This window comes from Hypomesus nipponensis, chromosome 28, assembly GCF_054491055.1.
Source record: "Hypomesus nipponensis isolate SF chromosome 28, ASM5449105v1, whole genome shotgun sequence".
NCBI classification, from domain to species: domain Eukaryota; kingdom Metazoa; phylum Chordata; class Actinopteri; order Osmeriformes; family Osmeridae; genus Hypomesus; species Hypomesus nipponensis.
The window spans coordinates 6,900,001-6,921,598 of NC_140388.1; the positions used below are offsets into that span (position 1 = coordinate 6,900,001).

The 21,598-nt window shown below is 48.8% G+C and overlaps 1 protein-coding gene across 1 annotated transcript; it reads left to right on the forward strand.

Moving 5' to 3' along the window:
• Positions 1-6,377: 6,377 nt before the first annotated feature.
• hs3st1l2 (heparan sulfate (glucosamine) 3-O-sulfotransferase 1-like 2) lies at positions 6,378-18,657 on the forward strand. The gene is made up of 3 exons (XM_084694899.1): positions 6,378-6,692; positions 16,575-16,981; positions 17,233-18,657. Exons 2-3 carry the CDS (start codon positions 16,736-16,738, stop codon positions 17,902-17,904), a joined length of 918 nt encoding a protein of 305 aa, XP_084551025.1. The 5' UTR covers positions 6,378-6,692; positions 16,575-16,735; the 3' UTR covers positions 17,905-18,657.
• The last annotated feature ends 2,941 nt before the right edge of the window (positions 18,658-21,598 follow it).

Sequence of the window (21,598 nt, forward strand, 5' to 3'; positions counted from 1 at the left end):
GGAAGGAAGGAAGGAAGGAAGGAAGGAAGGAAGGAAGGAAGGAAGGAAGGAAGGAAGGAAGGAAGGAGGGAGGAAGAGTGGGATTAAAGGAAGCTTGCTGCCATCAGCATGTTTAGGAAGACAGACTGTACTGCATCAGTTGTTTACCAAATCCTCTCAGAGCCCAACCAGTCTCTTCATCATCACCCTGACATGAACTGAGGGACTCCTCACACACATACACACACACACCATCTCATGTACGTTGAGACATGCTGTATGAGCGTAGCTTTGTGATGTGTGACCAGCTGACCTGCTGACCTGCTGACCCCTGGGTGGACCAGCCTGTTGGGACAGCTCAAACACCCAGAGGGGTCAAAGCGCTGCGGCAGAGAAAGCCTGTCCCCCCCCCCCCCCTCCTCTCCTGTCCCCTCCTCTCCTTTCCTCAATCCCCCCCCACCAAGGCCCTTTCCTCTTTTCTCCTGTCTCTCTCTTCCCTCTCCCCCCTTCTCTGGGCCAGGAGGTCTCCTATGAGCGTCATAGTGGAGCACCCATAGGAGCAAGGATCCAGCCACAACACACCCAATTCACACCACAGCTGCTCTGGGTGTGGAGGGGAGGGGGGAGGGGGGAGGGGGGAGGGGATCATGCAGAACGAGAGGGAGAGAGGAAGAGACAAAGAGTCGAACTGTGATGGATGTTTGTAGCCTGACGTTGTCATACTCATAATTCTAGTCAGAATATGAGTCTGCAAACTCTCCGTTGGGCTGTGACTACGGGGCGTGTTTCAACCGAACTCGTAAAACAAATGCCTCTTCACTCAATTGGATGGACCTTCAACCAATCAGAGCAACGTAATATGTTGTTTGTTGAAAACAAATTCAACCCAAGGCCTCTTTCGTGACGTTGTTTATTACGTTACTGTTGACCATCTATCCATCATCGTATAAAGCCCGCCCTGGCAATTTCATTGGTACGCCCAGATTCAGGTTTTCTGTAGTTGTTCCCCAATACAAGACCCTCCAGACCCAACTTCCCAACCACATTTTTTTGTGGGCGGGGAGAAGTTGGGCTGGCAGCCAGGCTAGGATGTTTGAGCAAGGGGGTCAAAGTTCAAGGTGCGATGCTATGCCAGAGAAGTGTTTGCATACTGCATGCAGCAGTGCATACTTTGTAAGGTCAGCTGTAGTGCGTTCTAAACTAAAAAAGAGTATAAAGAATAGAGAGAAAGCCAAAGAAAAAGATGGGATTTGAGACGTAGGGAGAGAGAGCGAGAGAGAGAAAGGAAGAAAGAAAGAAAGTGTGCGTGCAGGTGTCAGACGGTGCGTGAGTCAGACAGCAAAAAGGAAAGAAGCAAATCAACAGACAGAGTGAGAGAGTGTAAATGTGACAGATAATGGACATGGGTTTCGTTTGCATTAATGAGCTTTTTTTCACGATGATCTTTTACTCCTGTCAGGGAGAGTAGCTTCAGACACCTCAGAAATGTGAGATTTGTTTCATTCATGATGAAATGATGAAATTCTGGCTTTATTTAGCTGAATAGGTCACCCTTAAAAAAGCAGAAACAAACTGTTTTTTCACCCAAAACTTGACTCTCCCAACTCTCTTTTTTAGTTCATCCTCTTGTTTCTTGTTGTCTGTTGAAGTAGCAGGTGGAGGGGGTAGGGGGGTGGTGGGGGGGGCGGGAACCATCTCACGTTTCCCCTAAGTGGAGAGGGAGTCTGCTGGCGTAAAACCACCCCTGCAGCCTACATCCTTCTCCAGAGACGCAGAGCGCGTATAGGACCCAAACATGTGACTCCTCTGTGTCTCTGCCAGTACTCTTCTTCACATCCTCACACGCAGCTATTCCAGCAGCACGCACATGCACACACATGTAGTCCGTGTTTGGGCTGTGTATGTGTCTTCAGAGGCCCCGCCATTTTGGGCCCCATGAAAAAAAAGGCAGTCAGGGGCCCTATAATCGTCCTAACTTTCCCCCTCTATACGGCGCCCCTGTATGTCTTTGATCCCAACACCGATCCAATAGTGCCTGACATCATCAGCGAAGAAAGGACAGGGGCGTGAGTTTCTTTGGACATGGGTGGAACACGGCAAATGTATTTAACTGCTGCCTCCTCAGTTATTAAAAAGTCGTCCCACCTAGCCTACATTTGAAAACAAACCTATATGCCCCTGTAGGACACAATCCTGTCCTGAACTTGCGCGTTCTTACTAAATTGCTCATTAACTTCGCCAGAACTCCAGTCGGTCGCCTAAACAAGTGTTAAAAGTGTGTACAGTCGTAACCTTAGCCAGGGAGCCCATCTCCATAACGACCGTCCCCCGTTCTCAACCTCGGGCGTTTCCACGAACAGCAGGAATTCAAGTCAACTCGATTCCGTAAATTAAAAAAAACCCTGTAAGGTTACAACGCTCATTGACGCACCAGGAGAGGTCCAACAAGCCCAGCTGGTTGGACTTTGCTAATTAGGCTCAGTTCAAAGTTTGTCTCGCGCAGTTACACGACGCCTCAATGGCCAGTTAACTCCTTATATGTCTCTGAATTCTTCAGAGAACCGTGTGCCATCATGGGAGACTCGGCAAGGAGATATGAGGAGATGCCAGCTATGACCAAATGTTCCCAGAGAGGGGACAGACTATTCTGTTGTTTGCTGAATGGAAGTCTCTTAATGAGTCTCTATCAGGCACGCACGGCAGTTCTTCAATGGGGGAGATTCCGGGGATGTTTTTTGGAACGTGTTATGGGCCAGCTTGGACATGGTTCCTCTCTCCTAAGTCGCTAAAGCGAAGATAGTCTTACAAACACACGCACATAGTCCTGCATTAGTACATGCATAACTACAGATTTTACAGTTGACCTTTCGTTCACACTCCAATGTAGTCTGGGCCATCATCGTGCGTGTGCGGGTGAAAATAAAATATCAAACCTAATTTAGACAGATATCAGTTGGCTATCCAATACTTAAATAAACGCTGCATGGTCTAAATATCAGTCATTATTTAGGCCTACCTAACATCTTTAGGCTGCATGGATTTAGTATTGTTGGCTTCAAGTGCTCTGAGTTAATGACTTGAGTGGATTGGGCTGGCTGGCTTCGCTGAATCAAGCGTTTCTTCCCAACACCCCATCATTAGGCTACTGAGCCAATGCGGAGATTATTTTGCCGGAGAAGCGAGGTCTGACTGAGAGAAGCTCAGCCGGCCGACACAAAGAGCTGAGAGAAAACTTCAGTGACAACCATATAATGAGTCTCTGTGAAGATCGCCCACCATCTTATTGTGGTTTTTTATCTTCCTCCGCCTGAACCACGGAACGACGGGAGTGCCAGGGAAAAAAGAGCGAAGGGCAGACACGGAGCAAATTACCCATGCTTATTTATTCAGAGATGTCGCGGCCCCGTTGCGCGGCCACCCTCTAGGCGCTTCTCACGGACCAACCGACTGCGCGCCAAATCACAGACGGAGCTTGAAAGACAAAAATAAAGAACTGCATGTGAATGTGTGAATGGAGAGAAAATGGAACGGCGGCAGGAAAGAGAGTTGAGGGAGATAAACTAAGCTCCGGAGGAGGTCGAGAATGATAGAGGGAGAGGGGCGGAGGGGAAACGTTCAGAGACAAAGCATTAAACCGAGACCCAGACGCCCAATCTCTCAGTTTGCACAAAGACGAAAAGGAAAGTTGGGTGTTCCTGGTTTGCTGCTGGGATGAGAGGGTGGTTGACAGAGCATGGGAGAGAAGGGGGTGGTAGTGGAGGTGGTGGGGAGGGGTGGGGAGGGGTGGGAGGGGTGGTGGTGGTGGTGGTGGAGGTGGTGGGGAGGGGTGGGGAGGGGTGGTGGTGGTGGTGGTGGAGGTGGTGGGGAGGGGTGTGGAGGGGTGGTGGTGGTGGTGGTGGTGGTGGTGGTAGTGGAGGTGGTGGGGAGGGGTGGGGAGGGGTGGTGGTGGTGGTGGTAGTGGAGGTGGTGGGGAGGGGTGGGGAGGGGTGGTGGTGGTGGTGGTAGTGGAGGTGGTGGGGAGGGGAGGGGTGGGGAGGGGTGGTGGTGGTGGTGGTGGTGGTGGCGGTGGTGGTGGTGGTGGTGGTGGGGAGGGGTGGTGGTGGTGGTGGTGGTGGTGGTGGTGGTGGTGGGGAGGGGTGGTGGTGGTGGTGGTGGTGGTGGTGGTGGGGAGGGGTGGTGGTGGTGGTGGTGGTGGTGGTGGTGGTGGTGGTGGTGGTGGTGGTGGGGAGGGGTGGTGGTGGTGGTGGTGGTGGTGGTGGTGGGGAGGGGTGGTGGTGGTGGTGGTGGTGGTGGTGGTGGGGAGGGGTGGTGGTGGTGGTGGGGAGGGGTGGTGGTGGTGGTGGTGGTGGTGGTGGTGGTGGTGGTGGGGAGGGGTGGTGGTGGTGGTGGTGGTGGTGGTGGTGGGGAGGGGTGGTGGTGGTGGTGGTGGTGGTGGTGGTGGTGGTGGTGGTGGTGGTGGTGGTGGTGGTGGTGAGGGAGAGAGAGAACAATGAGAGGAAGAGTGAAAAAGAGACAGTGGAAAGAGAGAGAGAGAAAGGGGGATGATGGAAGACAATGAGTGGAGGGGGGATGAGACAGGGATGCTAGGTGGGGATGAGAGAGAATGAGAGAGAGAGAGAGAGAGAGAGAGAGAGAGAGAGAGAGGGGGGGGGGGTAGTACTAATGAGGAAGGGGAGGGCCTGAGTGTGTCTCTGGGCTAGCAGGGAGAGGGGGGGGGGGGCTTGCCAAATGTACCCCCCACAGAGACCCCCCAACAGGGGGGGGGGGGGGTGGTTTTGCAAAAGAAATATGCCCCCCCACCTTGGTACCGCGAAACATGCACAGAGAAATCCTGACTGCAGAGGAGGGAAGCTTGAAGGTGGGGGGTTCTGGAGATGTTAAGATAGCAGGGGGTCTCTTCAGCTCCAACCCCCACACTCCTCACACACACACACACACAGACACACTCACACACACCTCCTACGCCGGCCCCCAGTGCTCATCTGTGTGGAGTCTTGTTTGGCTGCCTCACCATCGCGCTCCGAGTTAACCCCGACCGGAGGTCGTTTCAAGGTCGGATGTCGATCGAGAGATTCGTTCTGGCCGCGTCACTCGCGACCACACACCTTTACACCTTCGCAACTTCCTGTCGACTGGCACAGCAGCCGTGCATGCACTCTCTCTCTCTCATGCAGCTTAAGACAGTTCCCTCGTCTTCGTCGCTGTTCACACACATCCTCCTGGTGTCGAGGGGTTCAGAATAATAGCCGTGTTTGCTTCTCAATACGACAGGATGTAGGATGTTTTTCTGGATGGTTTCTGGAGTATTTTATGAGACTGGATATGTAGTGGGCCTCGTTTAAGAAATGTAGGATAATACACACACACACCTACTTACCATCCTGAATTATTAACTCCTGATTTTTACAGTTGACCTGTCATTCACACTCCTTTGGATTCTGGTGTGTGTGTGTTTGCTCTCAAGATACAAAACACATCAATTTCACCCAAAATTACTGGGAAAGAGTACCGTCATTATTTCTATGAACAATAAAATTGTTGTTGTTGTGTTGCATATACTTTTACTGTCTGCAAGTCTTGGTAGGGCCACATTTTACAGCTATAACCTTGTAGACTGTCATCTATGAAGTAGTTAAAATTGTATTGCTCTGTCAAGAATACTTAGTGCTATTAATTCCAAATTCTCATGAAATATTCAATGTTATCCAGAGACAGAATTACTCAGAATTTTTTTGTGTGCTAAATATTTAACAAATCTCTTAAATGGGATGAGAGACTGTGCAAACGGACATTTTTTTATCAGGTGTTACCAGAGACAGTCACTGTCAGAACACAGAGAAATGTTTGCGTTGTTTTGCTTTATGTAAGCCTATGCAACTGTCTGGTTGTAACTTATTCATGATTAAGGGGCTCTCCGAAGCAAAAAGATAGGGAGAGAAGAAAAAAAAACCTAAGGAGAACGAAAGTTTGAGAAACGACTGAAGAATTATTTGTATATATATATATATATTCTGTATAATGTAAACTTGTGAGAGTGAAATTCTCTGTTCAGTCAAGTCAAGGTGTTCCATTGAAAGAATGGAAGGATTTAATAGAAGAAAAATGAAAGGGAGTTGTGGGGAGGGGGCGGGTCTGTGTGGGAGAGATGGGGGGGGTTCCCTTAGGGGGCGATGTGTTTGTGCTAGCTAAGCTTTCACTCTTTCTTTTTCTCTCTCTCTCTCTCTCTCTGTCTCTCTCTCTCTCTCTCTCTCTCTCTATCTCTCTCTCTCTCTCTCTCTCTCTCTCTCTCTCTCTCTCTCTCTCTCTCTCTCTCTCTCTCTCTCTCTCTCTCTCTCTGTCTCGCTCTCTCTCTCTATCGGTCTCACTCACTCTCAGCCACTCACTCGCTCTCACACGCTCAACAGGGTCGACACAAAGCAAAGTCGCTCAAAAACACTCTCTTTCTCCCACACAGTGTCTGACACGGGGCCAAAGACGTACGGTTCACACACACACACAGACGAACACGCACACACAAGCACACACACATACACACAGAGACTAGCCTCACCAGGGAAGAAGTGTGAAGGAACAGAAGGAAGTCGAAGGAAGGAAGGAAAGGAGGTAGAAAAGTGATTCAGAGCCGTCCACTCTGAGGTTGTCTGTGGAAGAGAAGACAAAAGGAGATAGACATCAGGGAAAGACACAAGACCAGAGGAAGACTCATCACTCAGGTAAGAGCACTTGTTTTCTCTCACTCATTATCTATCGCTTCTTGTTCCTCTCCTCCCTTCCTTTCCCCTTGATCCTGGCTCCTGTGGGTTCCTGTGTTTTGTAGATCCAGGGTATTTTCAGCCGTGTGACTGTTATCCTATTACATGTAAATTAGTCTTCAATTGTTAGTTACTTTCTCAAGACCAGATCAGATAGGCTATATGTTCACCATTTACTAAGTTCACACAGACAAGGAATTTTCTGTGGTAGGAAGGTGCATACGATAAACATCTGGGTCCGGACCTGGGGCTGGCTGGGTCTGTGTTGGGGTCGAGGTCAGGGTCAGGGATTAAAGTCACGGTCAGTTTCAGAGTATGGACCAAGGTCTGGAGGTTTGTGTGTGTGTGTGTGTGTGTGCGCGTGCGTGTGTGTGTGTGTGTGTGAAAAACAAACACACGTCAGGCAACAAACTCTATCGTAACCTTCACCTACAAGAAAGTGAAAACGTTTTGATGAAGAAAGTGAAAAATTGTGGGTAATTCTATATTTGTTGTGTCTAAACTGTCAACGCGTGGGAAGAGAAGTGGTCCTCTCGAGGTATATGCCCCAGCTCAGGTCAAATGAGACACATGTGGGCCAGAGGCGAATCCACAGTCTGTCTACATGTCCTTCTGTGTTGCTTGAAGAGGAACAGAGCTGGAGAAACACAAAGAGAGTGAGACACCGAGAGGGAGAGACAGGGAGAGAGATACACGAGGTGCGAGAGAAAGGGATAGAGTGTGATACAGGCAGAGCGAGAGATTGAGATAGAGAGCGTGCGTGGAAAGATAGAGAGAAAGAGGGAGGGAGAGACGTCTAGAAGAGAAAGATTGAGATACAGTGAATAGATCCACTGTGGTGTCATGGGAGTCGTAGTGACTGGCTATCATACACACAGACATCCAACCATTCATCTTCCAGCGGGACAACCCTGTTCTGTTCACCTCAGCCCAGTCGCTTTACTTTAGTTCTATTTTATACATAGTAAATGTGTCAATTAAAAGTAATAATGACATCATGTATTTCATTCATTTAACAAACGATTTAATCCAAGGCGACACGCTGCACAGGGGATTTTGAACCTGCAGCCTTTCGATCTGCAGTCAACTGCTTCACCCATTGAGCTCCACCCATTGAGCTCCACCCATTGAGCTCCACCCATTGAGCTCCACCCATTGAGCTCCACCCATTGAGCTCCACCCATTGAGCTCCACCCATTGAGTTCCACTCATCTTAATGTGGTTGAAGAGGAGGCTGGAAGAGAGGCAAATAACTAGTAAAGAAAGGGAGAATGTGGTATTAAGAATATAAAAATGTAAAAATGGAACGGGAAAGTTAGAGAGCATGGGAGGCCAAAAGCAAGTCAGGGAGAGCAAAAATAATTGAGAGAGCGAGATTGACAAAGTGAGAAGTCTGCGAGCAAGGTGATCAGTCTATATCAGTAGTCTCTCTCCCTGTCTGTCTCCTTGTCTCTCGCCCCGTATGTCTCTACCTGTCTCTCTACTTGTCTCTCTACCTGTGTTTCTACCTGTCTCTCTACCTGTGTCTCTCCCTATCTCCCTGTCTCTATCTGTGGTCACTCTCCTTGTCTCTCCCTGTCAGTGCTGTCACTCACTGTCAGCTCTCCTTCTCTCAGCCAGTGATCTCTCTGCGTGTCTCTCCCTCTCAGCAGTCTGTCATTGCGTGGGGTGAGTGCAACTGCTCTGTCACCTTGGTACAGAGGTGCATTGTGGGTATTCTGTCTATTTGGGCACATTAAACAGCATTAGCTCGACGAGCAGGTTGAATAATACATGAACGCTATTTTCTGAGCTCTCCGGAGTCCTCTGGAGCGCACAGAGAGGCATCCAGTCTTCAAGTCATCAAGGATGAGTGGTGTGGGAGAAGGTAGGTGTGTGTGTGTGTGTGTGTGAGTCACCATACCAGACACGATCAGGAACTGCCCACTTTACAGAATGGCCAATTAACCCTGTTGCCTGGCCAATGAGCAGGTTAGAACCCCTCATCAAGAGTTCTGGGAGTTGTAGGACTTCTAAGTGACTTCTCAGCACATCTCGAGTCTATCCCACCTGTGGCCGTCACATCCAGAAGTGCAGTTTGAAATATAGTGAAATGCATCACTTTTGAGTTGAACATTTTCATCACTCGAAACGGTTTTGAATTTCAAAGCCGACGTTGCCGTCTGGTTGTCTTGTCGTCTTGTCGTAAACAATGTTTCAGTCAAGGCTCATCCGTTGTTTTAGTTTGGACCACCTGTCTAAGACCCTAAGTTCCACATCAGCGGTACTATGCTTTTAATCCACTTTAAAAGAGAGGCCATCTGTCTATCTTGTTAACCTCTGCTGGCTCTGGGTTGACTAACACTGTGTTTACAGGACCTCGGGAGGGTTCATCAACCTGGCAACCATCCACCAACATCAGGGTTAAGGTCCTCACGGTAGACCACAACACAGGAGCACACACACAGATAAACACACGCACACAAAGCAAATACAGAGTGGATTGCGTTAACAATCACACACACACACACACACACACACACACACACACACACACAGAGACACACACACATAGTCAGACCAGGAAGAGAAGCGGTGTGGGCAGGGCCATTGCACTCCAGTGGCTCTAAACGGAGGTGACAGGACCCCCTGCTGACAGCCAGATGGAGGGAGCTGGAGAGGTCCCACCTTTGTCCATGAACACACACTGACACACTGACACACACACACACCCAGGCTGAAGCTCAGGATGGGTCTGTGGTTCTTGTCAGTCAGGGTCCTCAGGTTGTCTTGAGGTGGGTTAGCTGCTATGGTTCTGGTGCTAATTGATTTGGTGGTTTTGGTCATTCACATGGTGGTTCTTGTTCTAATTCAGGCTCTGGTTCTGGTTCTGGTTCAGTTGCTGGCTCTAGTGTTGGTTCTCCTTGGTGGATGATGCCATCCCTGTCATCATGTCTTTCTGATAGCTAGCATACTAATAATCCTAAATATGTGAGATAGCAGTGCCTTGCTGATAGCAAGCACACTAAAAAACGCATCAATAGAAGAACGTTAGAATGACCCGCCCCTCCTGCTGTTCAGACTGCTGAAATCAATCACCCCAATCTTCCTCTTATTGAGTTGTTTTTAACAAACTCATTTGCCCCCCCCCCCACCCCCTCCCCCACACCCCCCCCCCCCACACACACACAAGACCCCCCTGTGTGTGGACCAAGGGCGATTGTTGTGGAGCACCCCAGTGGGGGGTTGCAGTCTAGGATCATGGGGGTGACCTTGGTGCTTGAGCGCCGGTAGGAGTGCAAGCTGCAGCATGTGTGCGTTTCTGTGTGTGTTAATGTATGTATCTGTGTCAGTGAGTGTACATGTGGGTGTGCGTGGGTGTGCGTGAGTGAGTGTGTGTGTGTGTGAAGGCATGGTGGAGTGCATGTGTGTGTGTGTGTGAGTGCACTTGTGCGTGGGTCTGGGTCCGGGTGGCTGTGCGATAGTAGCTGTAGCTGTTTGTGTCTGCTCTCATTAACCTCCACTCCCGGTGAGAGTCTGCAGACCTGGGGGGGGGGGAGGAACGAGATGGAAAGAGGGATGAAGGGAAGAAAGAAGAGGGGGAGGGGGTAAAGCCATTTAAGAGTCATAAAGTGCTTGGTCAATCAAAACCCCCCTGCTAAGGGCCTCATGTCCTCCAGCCTGTCGCTTCATCTCCCATGGTGAGAGTGTGTGTGTGTGTGTGTGTGTCTGGAGAGCCACTGAGGCATTCGACACAGAGGCACACAGGCTATTACACATGTCTCCGAGAAGCACAGTGAAGGAGAGAGAGAAATTAAGCGAGAGACAGAGATGGATGAAGTGTTTACTCTGTGGAGAGTTGCAAACAGTAATTTGCCTGTTAGTGAAAGCGATTTGCCTAATAGTCACATGAGAAAGGTGAGCATGCATGTATATGTGGGACTGTGTGTGTGTGTGTTTGTGTGTGTTTGTGTGTGTTGTTTGGGTTGGGGGTGGGTGAGGATGGGGAGTCTCTGTGGAACAGACTCCTACCTCACAATGATTTCAGTGTAACTATCTGGGTCAGCGAGTCTGGACAGAGACTGGGATGAGTCCAGGATGAGTCTGGGCCGATCCCGGGATGAAGCTAACCGGATCCAGATCTAGTTTTATTACAGTCATCACGGGTATCATTTGGCTGTAATATGGCACCGACTGGGACATCATCTGTGACTGCTAATATCTCTCTACTCCTCCTTCAGCCCCCGTCATCCTCCCATCTCTCTACTTCTTCTTTGTGCTGCTCAGTCTCTCCATCTTCCAGTTTCGCCTTCTCTCTCTCTCTCTCTCTCTCTCTCTGTCTCTCTCTCTCTCTCTCGCTCTCTCTCTCTCTCTCTCTCTCTCTCTCTCTCGGGATAAAGGCTTCAGGAGAGGTTGTTTCTCAATACCGGTTGCCATAGCGAGGCAGTAGGTGTTGAAATCCACCTGGCGTGGGTGTCGGTATGGCAACCTCTTTCCAAGAGCATCCCCAAGGGTCTCTCTCTCACCTCTCCCTCTCTTCCTCACCTCTCCACCATGTCCTTTTCACTATCCCTCGCTCATCCGTCCCTTTCTCATTCCAAACCCCGCCACGCTCATAATTAAAAACAATTATTGTTTTTCCTCTTTCCCCCTCCCTCTCTCCTCACTCTCTTGATCCTTTCCTGACTGTGTTTAACCCAGATACCCAGTTGAGGACCCAGACCATATTCGGTTCACTGGCCCATAACAATATTGACCAGACATAATGAACCTAACCCCATCTGTCAACTAACCTCGGTTACACACCCACATGTACACACACACACACACACACACACACACACGTACACATTCACTCAAATGTTGTGCACATTTTCGCGCCCAGACAACTGAACACACATCTATTTGAACACAAACAAGCACACATATGTGAATACACACACATTATGGATTCCACCCATCCATCAACCCTGACACAGGCTCTGAGCAGGCCCCTCTTCCCACACACAGAACTCTCCAGACAACCTCCTGACAACCACACCAGAGAGATTACAGCCTGGTCTTTAGTTCCTGGGGACCCAACCTGCAGAGCAGACCAGAGAAATAGACAGAGAAGGAGGGAGAGAGAGAGAGAGAGAGAGAGAGAGAGAGAGAGAGAGAGAGAGAGAGAGAGAGAGAGAGAGAGAGAGAGAGATAGAGAGACAGAGGGAGAGAGAAAAGGGAGAGAGAAATGGGGAGAGAAAGACAGGGAGAGAGAGGAGGTAGTGCAAGAGGAAGGAAAGAGAGAGTTATGGGGTGTCTGACCTGGTCACCTAAATCCACTGTGATGGATCAGAGAAGGCCTGCAGGCTGTTACCGTGGGAACACATACATATGCCCATTTGATGGCACGTAAACAAGTATGTGGGTCGGTTGAAGAGTTTGTGTGTGTGCCTGTGTGTGTCTCTGTGTGTGTGTGTGTGTGTGTAGGTGTGTGTCCATTCTGTGTGTGTGTTTATTTAAAGTGACCTGACCCATCGGTCCCCCTGGTGAACACAAACAACCTGTCTCTTCACTTCTCCTTTCTCTCCTCTCCCTTATCTCTCCCTTCTCTCTCTCTCTCTCCCTCATCTCTCTCGCTCTCTCTCTCTCTCTCTCTTGCTCTCTCTCTAACTCTTCCTCTCTGTCTCTCTCGTTCCAAATGTCATCCACGGCACTGTGCCAAACAAAACGCAAAGACACACACATACACACATGCCACACACACCAGACACACAGACTTGAGCGTGCCAACCGCATTGTCCCCAGACACCCATGCAAAGGCTCTTTTAATTAGAACCATAGACCCACTCCTCTCCATTCTGGTCCCTCTCTCTCTTTCCTTCTCTCTCTCTCTCTCTCTCTCTCTCTCTCTCTCTCTCTCTCTCTCTCTCTCTCTCTCTCTCTCTCTCTCTCTCTCTCCCTCCCTCTCTCTCTCTCTCTCTCTCTCTCTCTCTCTCTCTCTCTCTCTCTCCCTCTCTCTCTCTCTCTCTCTCTCTCTCTCCCTCTTTCTCATTCTCTCACACACACACTCTTCTTATCTCTAACCCCTCCCTCTCGCCCATGCTTATCTCTTCTTACTGTAATACACACACCACACACACCCCCTCAGCCCCATTGTGTGCATACACACCCCTATCATTCACAATGAACCATATAAAGTCCACATACGAAAGAAAGTGAGAGAAAGAGAGAGGGGGAGAGTGGAGGGGATAGAGAGAGGAGGAGAGTGGGGGGGAGAGAGAGGGGAGAGTGGGGGGGGGAGAGAGAGGGGGAGAGTGGGGGGGGAGAGAGGAGGAGGAGAGTGGGGGGGGAGAGAGAGAGGAGGAGAGTGGGGGGGAAGAGAGAGAGGAGGAGAGTGGGGGGGAGAGAGAGAGGAGGAGAGTGGGGGGGAAGAGAGAGAGGAGGAGAGTGGGGGGGGGAGAGAGAGGGGGAGAGTGGGGGGGGGAGAGAGAGGGGGAGAGTGGGGGGGGGAGAGAGAGGAGGAGAGTGGGGGGGAGAGAGAGAGGAGGAGAGTGGGGGGGAAGAGAGAGAGGAGGAGAGTGGGGGGGAGAGAGAGAGGAGGAGAGTGGGGGGGAAGAGAGAGAGGAGGAGAGTGGGGGGGGGGAGAGAGAGGGGGAGAGTGGGGGGGGGGGAGAGAGAGGGGGAGAGTGGGGGGGAGAGAGAGAGGAGGAGAGTGGGGGGGGAGAGAGAGAGGGGGAGAGTGGGGGGAGAGAGAGAGGAGGAGAGTGGGGGGGAGAGAGAGAGGAGGAGAGTGGGGGGGAGAGAGAGAGGAGGAGAGTGGGGGGAGAGAGAGAGGAGGAGAGTGGGGGGGAAGAGAGAGAGGAGGAGAGTGGGGGGGAGAGAGAGGGGGAAGATGGAACTCTTTTTAGTGTTTGATACGATTGACCCAGATCTTCAAGCGCGAACAACTGGGGAGGGGGTGGGGGTCTGTTGGGTGTGTATTTGACGGCAGAAGTGTGTGTGTGTATGTAGGGGTAAGGGGGTGGAAGCGGGAGAGTTGTTCTAAAGAGTCTAATTTGAAACCTAGCAGGGAGTCACTGGGCAGAAGAAGGTCAGATTTCAATGAAGGTCAAAAGACAGACAGACAGAATGACTGGCAGGCAGGCAGGCTATATTTTCAGACTAGCTTCTGATTTATTATTATTATTTCTCACCTTCTCTTCCTCCCCGTCTCCCTCTCTTCAGCCCTCATACGCTCAACTATGAGTCAAATAAACTGGGTTGGCCTACTTGTAAAATGTGCGTATATGCAAAGTTGACACATAAGCAAAATACCTTGTTTTGATCTATTTTAATGAGAGCATAGAACATTTTTAATGGGTTTCTATGAAAGGTTGCCACTACTGTAATATCTAGGCACTTGTACTTGTCCTGTTATTGTGATGATATACAGTATACTGTAGAAACTTCTCCCCCCCAAATTTTTTTATTTGGTTTTGAAACCAGCAGAGGAACCGCAGGTGTTTAGAGCTTCTGTTTCAGCTTCTGATAGAGAGAATAAAGAAAGGAGAAAAAAGACTGGAGAGAACAGGGGAAAGTGCAACTGACAAGAGAGTGAGAGAGAAACTGAGAGACAAAAGACAAGAGAAATTGAGCTACTAACAAAGAAAGAGGGAGAGGGGACAGAGAGAGAGGGGGGGCGAGAGAGAGGGAGAGAGAGAGGGAGACGGAGAAAGAAAGCAGGTGGGATGTGAGAGTGAGAGAGGGGCAGAGAGAGAGAGAGAGAGAGAGAGAGAGAGAGAGAGAGAGAAGAGAGAGAGAGAGAGAGAGAGAGAGAGAGAGAGAGAGAGAGAGTTTATCTAGGTCCACCAGCCCTGGTGATATGGCAAGACTGGCTCTTCTCAGGCTTTTCACCGCACCACCCCCTACAGGGCCAATCTCTCTCACTAAGTTACACACACACCCTCCTGCTGAGAGCACACACACACAGTACCTCCTTCCCGTCCCCCCTCCCTCCCTCCTTGCATGTAGGCTAATCCTGCCCCCCCCCCCCCCCCCGCCTTAAATACCAGCGCTCCCAGGAACCATGCTTCTAAGGCTGGGCGTGTGTGTATGTGTGTGTGTGTGTGTGTTTGTGTGTGTGTGTGTGTGTGAGAGAGAGAGAGAGAGAGAGAGAGAGAGAGAGAGAGAGAGAGAGAGAGAGAGAGAGAGAGAGAGAGAAAGCCAACAGAAGATACATACCAAAATACATACAAAGAGCCTAGGCACAGTTACAAACAACTGGCAAACCCCCACAACTACTGACAAACTAGGAGAGAGGGGGGAAAAGGGAGAGAGAGAGAGGGAGGATTAAGAGAGAGGGCAAGACAAAGAAAGAAACAAGTGACATAGAGCAAGAGGGAGGGAAAGAATGAAAGAGAGAGAGAGGGGGGGGGGGAATTGAGGGGGAGAAAGTGAAAGAAAGTGAGAAAGTGAGGGAAGGAAAGAGAGATAAGGAGGAATAAAGAAGAGAGAGAGCGAGAGAAAGGGAGGGAGAGAGACTGAATGGAAAAGAGAGGAGCAAGAGAGAAAAAAATGGAGAGCGAGCGAGCGAGCGAGATTCCCCCGAAGACGCACAGATGATACATCTGCTTCTTCACAGATAATTGACTTCAGGTCGTCTTCTTCTCGCGGCATGCTGTTGCTCCTGTTGTCAATATGGGAAGCTAACGCACCACTGACAGCCCTGGCATTGTTCTCCTCAGCCGCTGCTGTTTGGTCACTGATGTGAGTCATGAGAGCCAGTCTGTCAGGGACCAGGGCGCACAGCGACGGCAGCGTGAGCCTCATTGAACAGATCTAAAGAGGCCGTCTGGATCCTCGTATGTTATTAATGAGGAACATAGCCTCCCCACTCACCCATCACAAACTGCTAATCCAGTCAGCCATTTTGTTGAATTGAAGCATGGCGCAAGACTTTGTTTGGACTACACGGTCAGTTCTGAGAAGATGAGGCTCTGGAAACTATTTCTGACTGGCTCAAACTGTAAAGCGATTCTCTTAGAATGTTTACCAAACGTGTTGATAAAAAGAGAGAGAGCTAAGGTTTGGAAGAAATGGGTGGGGAGGGGGAAGAGAAGGAGAGAAAGATTGAGACACACGGAGAGAGAAATAGTTGTTACAGGTGGAAAAATGTGGGGAAAAGAGCGGGGTGGAAAGAGAAAAAGTGTGAGAGAGAGAGAGAGAGAGAGAGAGAGAGAGAGAGAGAGAGAGAGAGAAGGATAGAAAGCGTGATGGGAAAAGTATGAGACAAAGAGAGCGAGAGACACAAGGAGAAATGGGGGGGGGGGGGAAATGAAGCAGAATGCTCAACGCGACAGGAGGGAGATACTCTAGTGTATCCGTCACAGCGGAGGTTATCCACCCACTTAACATGAGGCATCTGGCTTTCCACACACACACACACACACACACAGAGGCAGAGTGACACCACACGGCAGAGGAACACAAACACAGGATCTAGGCGAGGAGGACGACTAAGGGAGCAGGAGAAATGACGACATCCCCTCCGCAGGGGGTGCCGAGCATGAGGTCGAGGGCGCGACATCGTTCCCACCGGGTGCAATTAGCACGCTCACACAGGAACAGGGATCGGCGGGAACACGAGACAAGCTAATTAATAAGATGTTGTCCTCGACAACAACAGCAGCGTGGTGATTGCTAACAGCAGAGAGAGGTGGAGGTGTTGTGACAGGGCCGGTTGGAGATGATAGACAGGGCTGGGTGGAGGTGTTGTGACAGGGCTGGGTGGAGATGATAGACAGGGCTGGGTGGAGATGATAGACAGGGCTGGGTGTAGGTGTTGTGACAGGGCTGGGTGGAGACTGCATATCTGTATCTTCTAAGTGTGTGTGTCTCTTGCAGGTTCTCCAGTGTAAAGGAGGAACCCTGAGGAACCCTGCTGTGAACTGTTCCGTCTCTGGACGCCTTGAAGCTACATGAGTGCCGTCCACGCGACCTTGCCTCCGCCTCTCAGTGTGAGAGTGTGACTGTGTGTGTGTGTGTGTGTATCCTCTCTCCCCATCATGCTGTGGACAGTGTTGCTAGCTCTGCTGGTTCTGCTCCTTCTGCAAACCCAGCTGTGCATCTGCCTACGGGAGCTACGCATAGCCAGCTCCTCCTCCTCCTCCTCCTCCTCCTCCCCTCCCCTCCGCAATGCCACCCAGCAGCGCCTGCCTGGCGCCATCATCATCGGCGTGAGGAAAGGGGGTACCAGGGCCCTGCTGGAGATGCTCAACCTGCACCCGGACGTGGAAGTGGCCAAGGCCGAGGTGATCATTGTGATGGTTCGGCAGGGGTCTACTTCCTAGTGACTACTCTCAGACCCTTATCATTCAAACAGTCCCATTCAAGATACGAAGGAGTCATTTTCAGTAGCTGTGTGACAATCACATAAAACGTTATGACAATAAAATGGCATTGTATGGTATCACAGAGACCACATACAGATCAAATGATGTGTCTCCTCTCCTCACCCTTTGTGACCTTGCTTCTCCTCCCCCACTCCTTCCCTCTCTCTCAGGTCCACTATTTCAACGTGGAGGAGCACTACCGCCGGGGCCTGGCCTGGTACCGGGCCCAGATGCCCTTCACCCTCCCCAGGCAGCTGACCGTGGAGAAGACCCCTGGGTACTTCTCCTCCCCCGAGGTGCCGGCACGCGTCTGGGACATGAACCCGGCAGTCCGCCTTCTCCTCATTGTCCGAGACCCGGCTGAGCGCCTGGTTTCCGACTACACCCAGGTCCTCCACAACCGCCTGGCCCGCAACAAGCCCTACCAGACCCTGGAGGAGCTGCTCCTGGGGCCCGAGGGACACATCGACCCTGCCTACAAGGCCCTGCAGCGCAGCCTGTACCACCAGCACCTGGCCCGCTGGCTGGAAGTCTTCCCCAGAAAGCAGGTCCACGTGGTGGACGGGGAGGCCTTGGTTCAGGACCCCTTCCCGGAGCTGCAAAAGGCCGAGAGGTTCCTGGAGCTCCCGCCGCGCATCTCACCCTCCAACTTCTACTTCAACGCCACCAAGGGCTTCTACTGCCTGGTGGCGGCCGGCGGCCATGACAAGTGCCTGGACGAGTCCAAGGGGCGCCCACACGCTCCGCTCAGCGCCCAGGCCTTCAGGAAGCTGTGTCGCTACTTCAGGGAGGCCAACAGGATGTTCTTTGACATGGTGGGCCGCTCCTTCTCCTGGTGCTGACCAGGTCAGCTGGGGGGAGGGGGCCCCGAGGGATCATGTGACTTTCAGCCTATCGGTGAAGAGGATTTTTTCCCACCGGCAGCTAGGTTGATGGAGGGATCTGTCATGTCACCTGGTTGGGATGCCTGGTGTGCTTGGGTCGAGCGACCAGACCGAGAGCTGAGAGAGACCAGCAAGTCTTATTCCTGTGCTGCACTACCCTCTACTGGCAGGGCCAGTAGGCTCAGTCTGAACATGGCAGACTAGATGATGTCATACAGGGCAAAATGTTGTTTTTAAGGCCATAGTAACAGTGCCATTTGTTTGTGACAAATCAACAATCGGGATAATGAAAGAAGAATGAGGGAAACCTTGTGAGCAGGACAACACGGGGCGACACACAGACATGACGAAATGTGTGATTAAAATAGCAGGTAGCTAAATGTGGGATCTGAGAGGTGCTTATTGTTGCACTATGAACTGGTCAAGACTATATGAATTTGCAGATTCACTGTACCAGCTGGTCAGCTAAAACGTGAAGATGCTCAGACTGTATAAAGAATGACTGTGAAAAGAAATGTTCTTGTTGAAGTAGTTATGTTTGAATGTTTACCCATTTAGATTTTTATGCTGGACTAACAATTCCCCTTTTAAAGGTTTAATAGAAATCTCTATTTTTGGTCTCTTGAATTTAGCTACTTCAAGGAGTTTTAGTTGCAATGTATTGTAAGCTTCATTTTTTTAACTCTTCTTTAATAAACGTCGACACGTGTCCTAACCTACAGATCCCTGATTCATATCGCCTCAGTTTTTTTTTATGGACATTGCCCTGCAGCCACAATCTCCTTTTTTTGATTCATCAAAACACTTGCATTATGACAGTCATGTTGAGCTATCCCTCAAAGTAAGCGCCACAGCTGGTTAGATTAAAGGTCATTTGATCAGAGACAGTCAATTCAACAACGTGATAAATCTCTTCATTGCGTCAGGACAGACCTACAACTCTATGCTTACCCCTCTTTTGAGGATCTCTTTCTTTCTTACTTTCTGTTTCACTCTCTCGGTCTCCTTCTTCTTTCCTCAATATCTTCTCTCACTCCTCCCTCCCTTTGTCCATTTATCCCTCCAATAAGCAGTGGATAGTTGAGCAGACGTACTCAGAGCTGGGATGAACTCATCACACCATATTTGGTTGGAAGGTCTTCACATCCTGTGGGTAGTACTCGATCCCTGGACCTCTGACTCGCAAGTGGGACTACTTAGCAGCTACGCCAATGAAAAGCCAGCTTTTGTTTTATAAAAAATAAAATTAAAATAATAATAAAAAATTAACAATTTCTGGATAAGGTTTTACATATCCAAGTTATTTTACTTACAGTCTATTAAATAAACATTTATGCAAAGTTAAATAATTGTAATAAAACATCAACAATAACCCATTTAGGCCTTTGAGGTTAATTTACCCAGCATTTCTTCTGGTCAACATTAACCAATATTTGGCTTGAAGGATCAACACAATTTGTTGTGTTAAATGATTATCCCATCTTGCTGGGTTAGATAAACCCAGCGTGTGTTCTGTCCTATATTTAACTAGTCATTTGCAGCAGTAACTTTAGTATTAGATGGTGCATGCAGTTGGAACACATCGTGCAGGTCGAGATGAGCATGGTCAGGGCAACTTTTAGTGGCCTTGACTTGCAAACATTGTTTTCCTCAATCTGTTTCCAACCACCATGCCAGATCTTATTATTTTATCCCTCAATAGCTGGGCCTACAACATTTACACAGTAATTACAGCAAATGTAGCACATTTCTAATTCCAAGCATATCAGTCTTTCTGTCACAAGTGTGTAGTTCTATGGTATTTCGGTCGTCACTTAAGGAACGGACTGTTTTTACCAGCCACATTGCAGAGTAACCAAAGGGGTTGAAGTGCCCCTGTGACAACAAGCTTGGACCCCCCTGTATAAAGGGGGTATACTTTGAGGTTCTTTAGGAAGTATACTTGATGAACTGAAAGTGCACTACACAGGCTACTTTAGAGTATTTCAAAGTATACTTTGAAGTACTTGAAGAAGCATACTTGATGAACTGAAAGTGCACTACACAGGCTACTTTAGAGTATTCCAAAGTATACTTTGAAGTACTTGAGGAAGTAAACTTGATGAACTGAAAGTGCACTACACAGGCTACTTTGCAGTATTCAAAAGTGAACTATTTTCAAAGCATACTTAAAAGTATATTAAAAGTAAACTATGTTCTAAGTATACTTCTTAAAAGTATATTAAAAGTGAACTATTTTCTAAGCATACTTCTTAAAAGTATATCAAAAGTGAACTAAAAGTGTACTATCCATATTTTAGTATACTTATAGTATACTTTAATATACTTCTTTTTTGTAAGGGCTCTTAAGGCAGGAAACAGACTCACAGCTGGTCTCAGACATGAAACACACTGCCAAACTCTATGGTAACTTGAGCTTCAGAGTCTAGAAGACAAAGGGAATGGCAGATCTACAGATAGGGTACATTTTGATTATGATACTTACATAGTAAAATATACAGTTTTACTAAGTTGTATGCTTTTAATAAAACTGGGACCTACTTGTTCTCCATAATAGCCATTGTTTTTCAGCAGTAGGGCTTAGCCCTCCTATTGTGTTCAAAAAGGGTTTACACCTTTGGTGTTTGCAGGTCAAATTTGACCCGTGTTTGAATACATAGACAATCACTAAATTAAAGCATATCCATATTAAATATATATTACTTAGAATTGCTAAGTACCTTAGACTATATTGAACTTACAATGTGCATATTTTATGTACAAAAAAAGCACAATTGATGTATTTGATTTGATTATGATGTAAGTGTTATGATGTATGCTGTGAGATATCCTTCGCTCATGTTCACAACTGCAGTTCAGTCAAGACACTAGATATTAGATTTCAACATTAATTGATAACCGTAGACATGAAAATAGGTTTAACTTTGGCAGAGTGGATGTATCTAGGGGAAGCACAACATACATAACTATGAGGCAGGGAGCAATCAGATAAATAATCCCACCTGATGGATAGTAACATACCAACAACACAGGGGAGATGGGCATGATGGAGGGTGGCAGCAGCACAATAATACAACAACCGGGAGTGAGTGTAGGCGTATCCGTGTGGCCTTATAATGTGGCCTTATTGGACGTGGGCCAATGGGTGAGGTGTAGAGTGCCATGCCTGAACTAGGCTGCTTCAGAATGGGATGTGGGTAAGGACTCAAGAAGGTGTTATCAAAATGATGTTACCACTCCCCAATTGAAAAAACCTTTGTCACATCTATGACAATGAAAGGGTTCCCAAAATAATAACAGCAAAAAAATATTCAATATGAGAGATGAAATTGTATTTTCATGTTTGTGTGTGTGTGTGTGTGTGTGTGTGTGTGTGTGTGTGTGTGTGTGTGTGTGTGTGCAAATGCTGCGGTGAGATGTTGGTAATAAAGTGTGAGAAAGTCCAATCCTATATATTTGCTGTGTTTATGATTAACCCATCTTGCTGGGTTAGATTAACCCAGCGTGTGTTCTGTCCTATATTTAAATACTCATTTGCAGCAGTAACTTTAGTATTAGAGGGTGCATGCAGTTGGAACACATCGTGCAGGTCGAGGTGGAACATGGTCAGGGCAACCTTTAGTGGCCTTGACTTTGTTATGAAGCAAACATT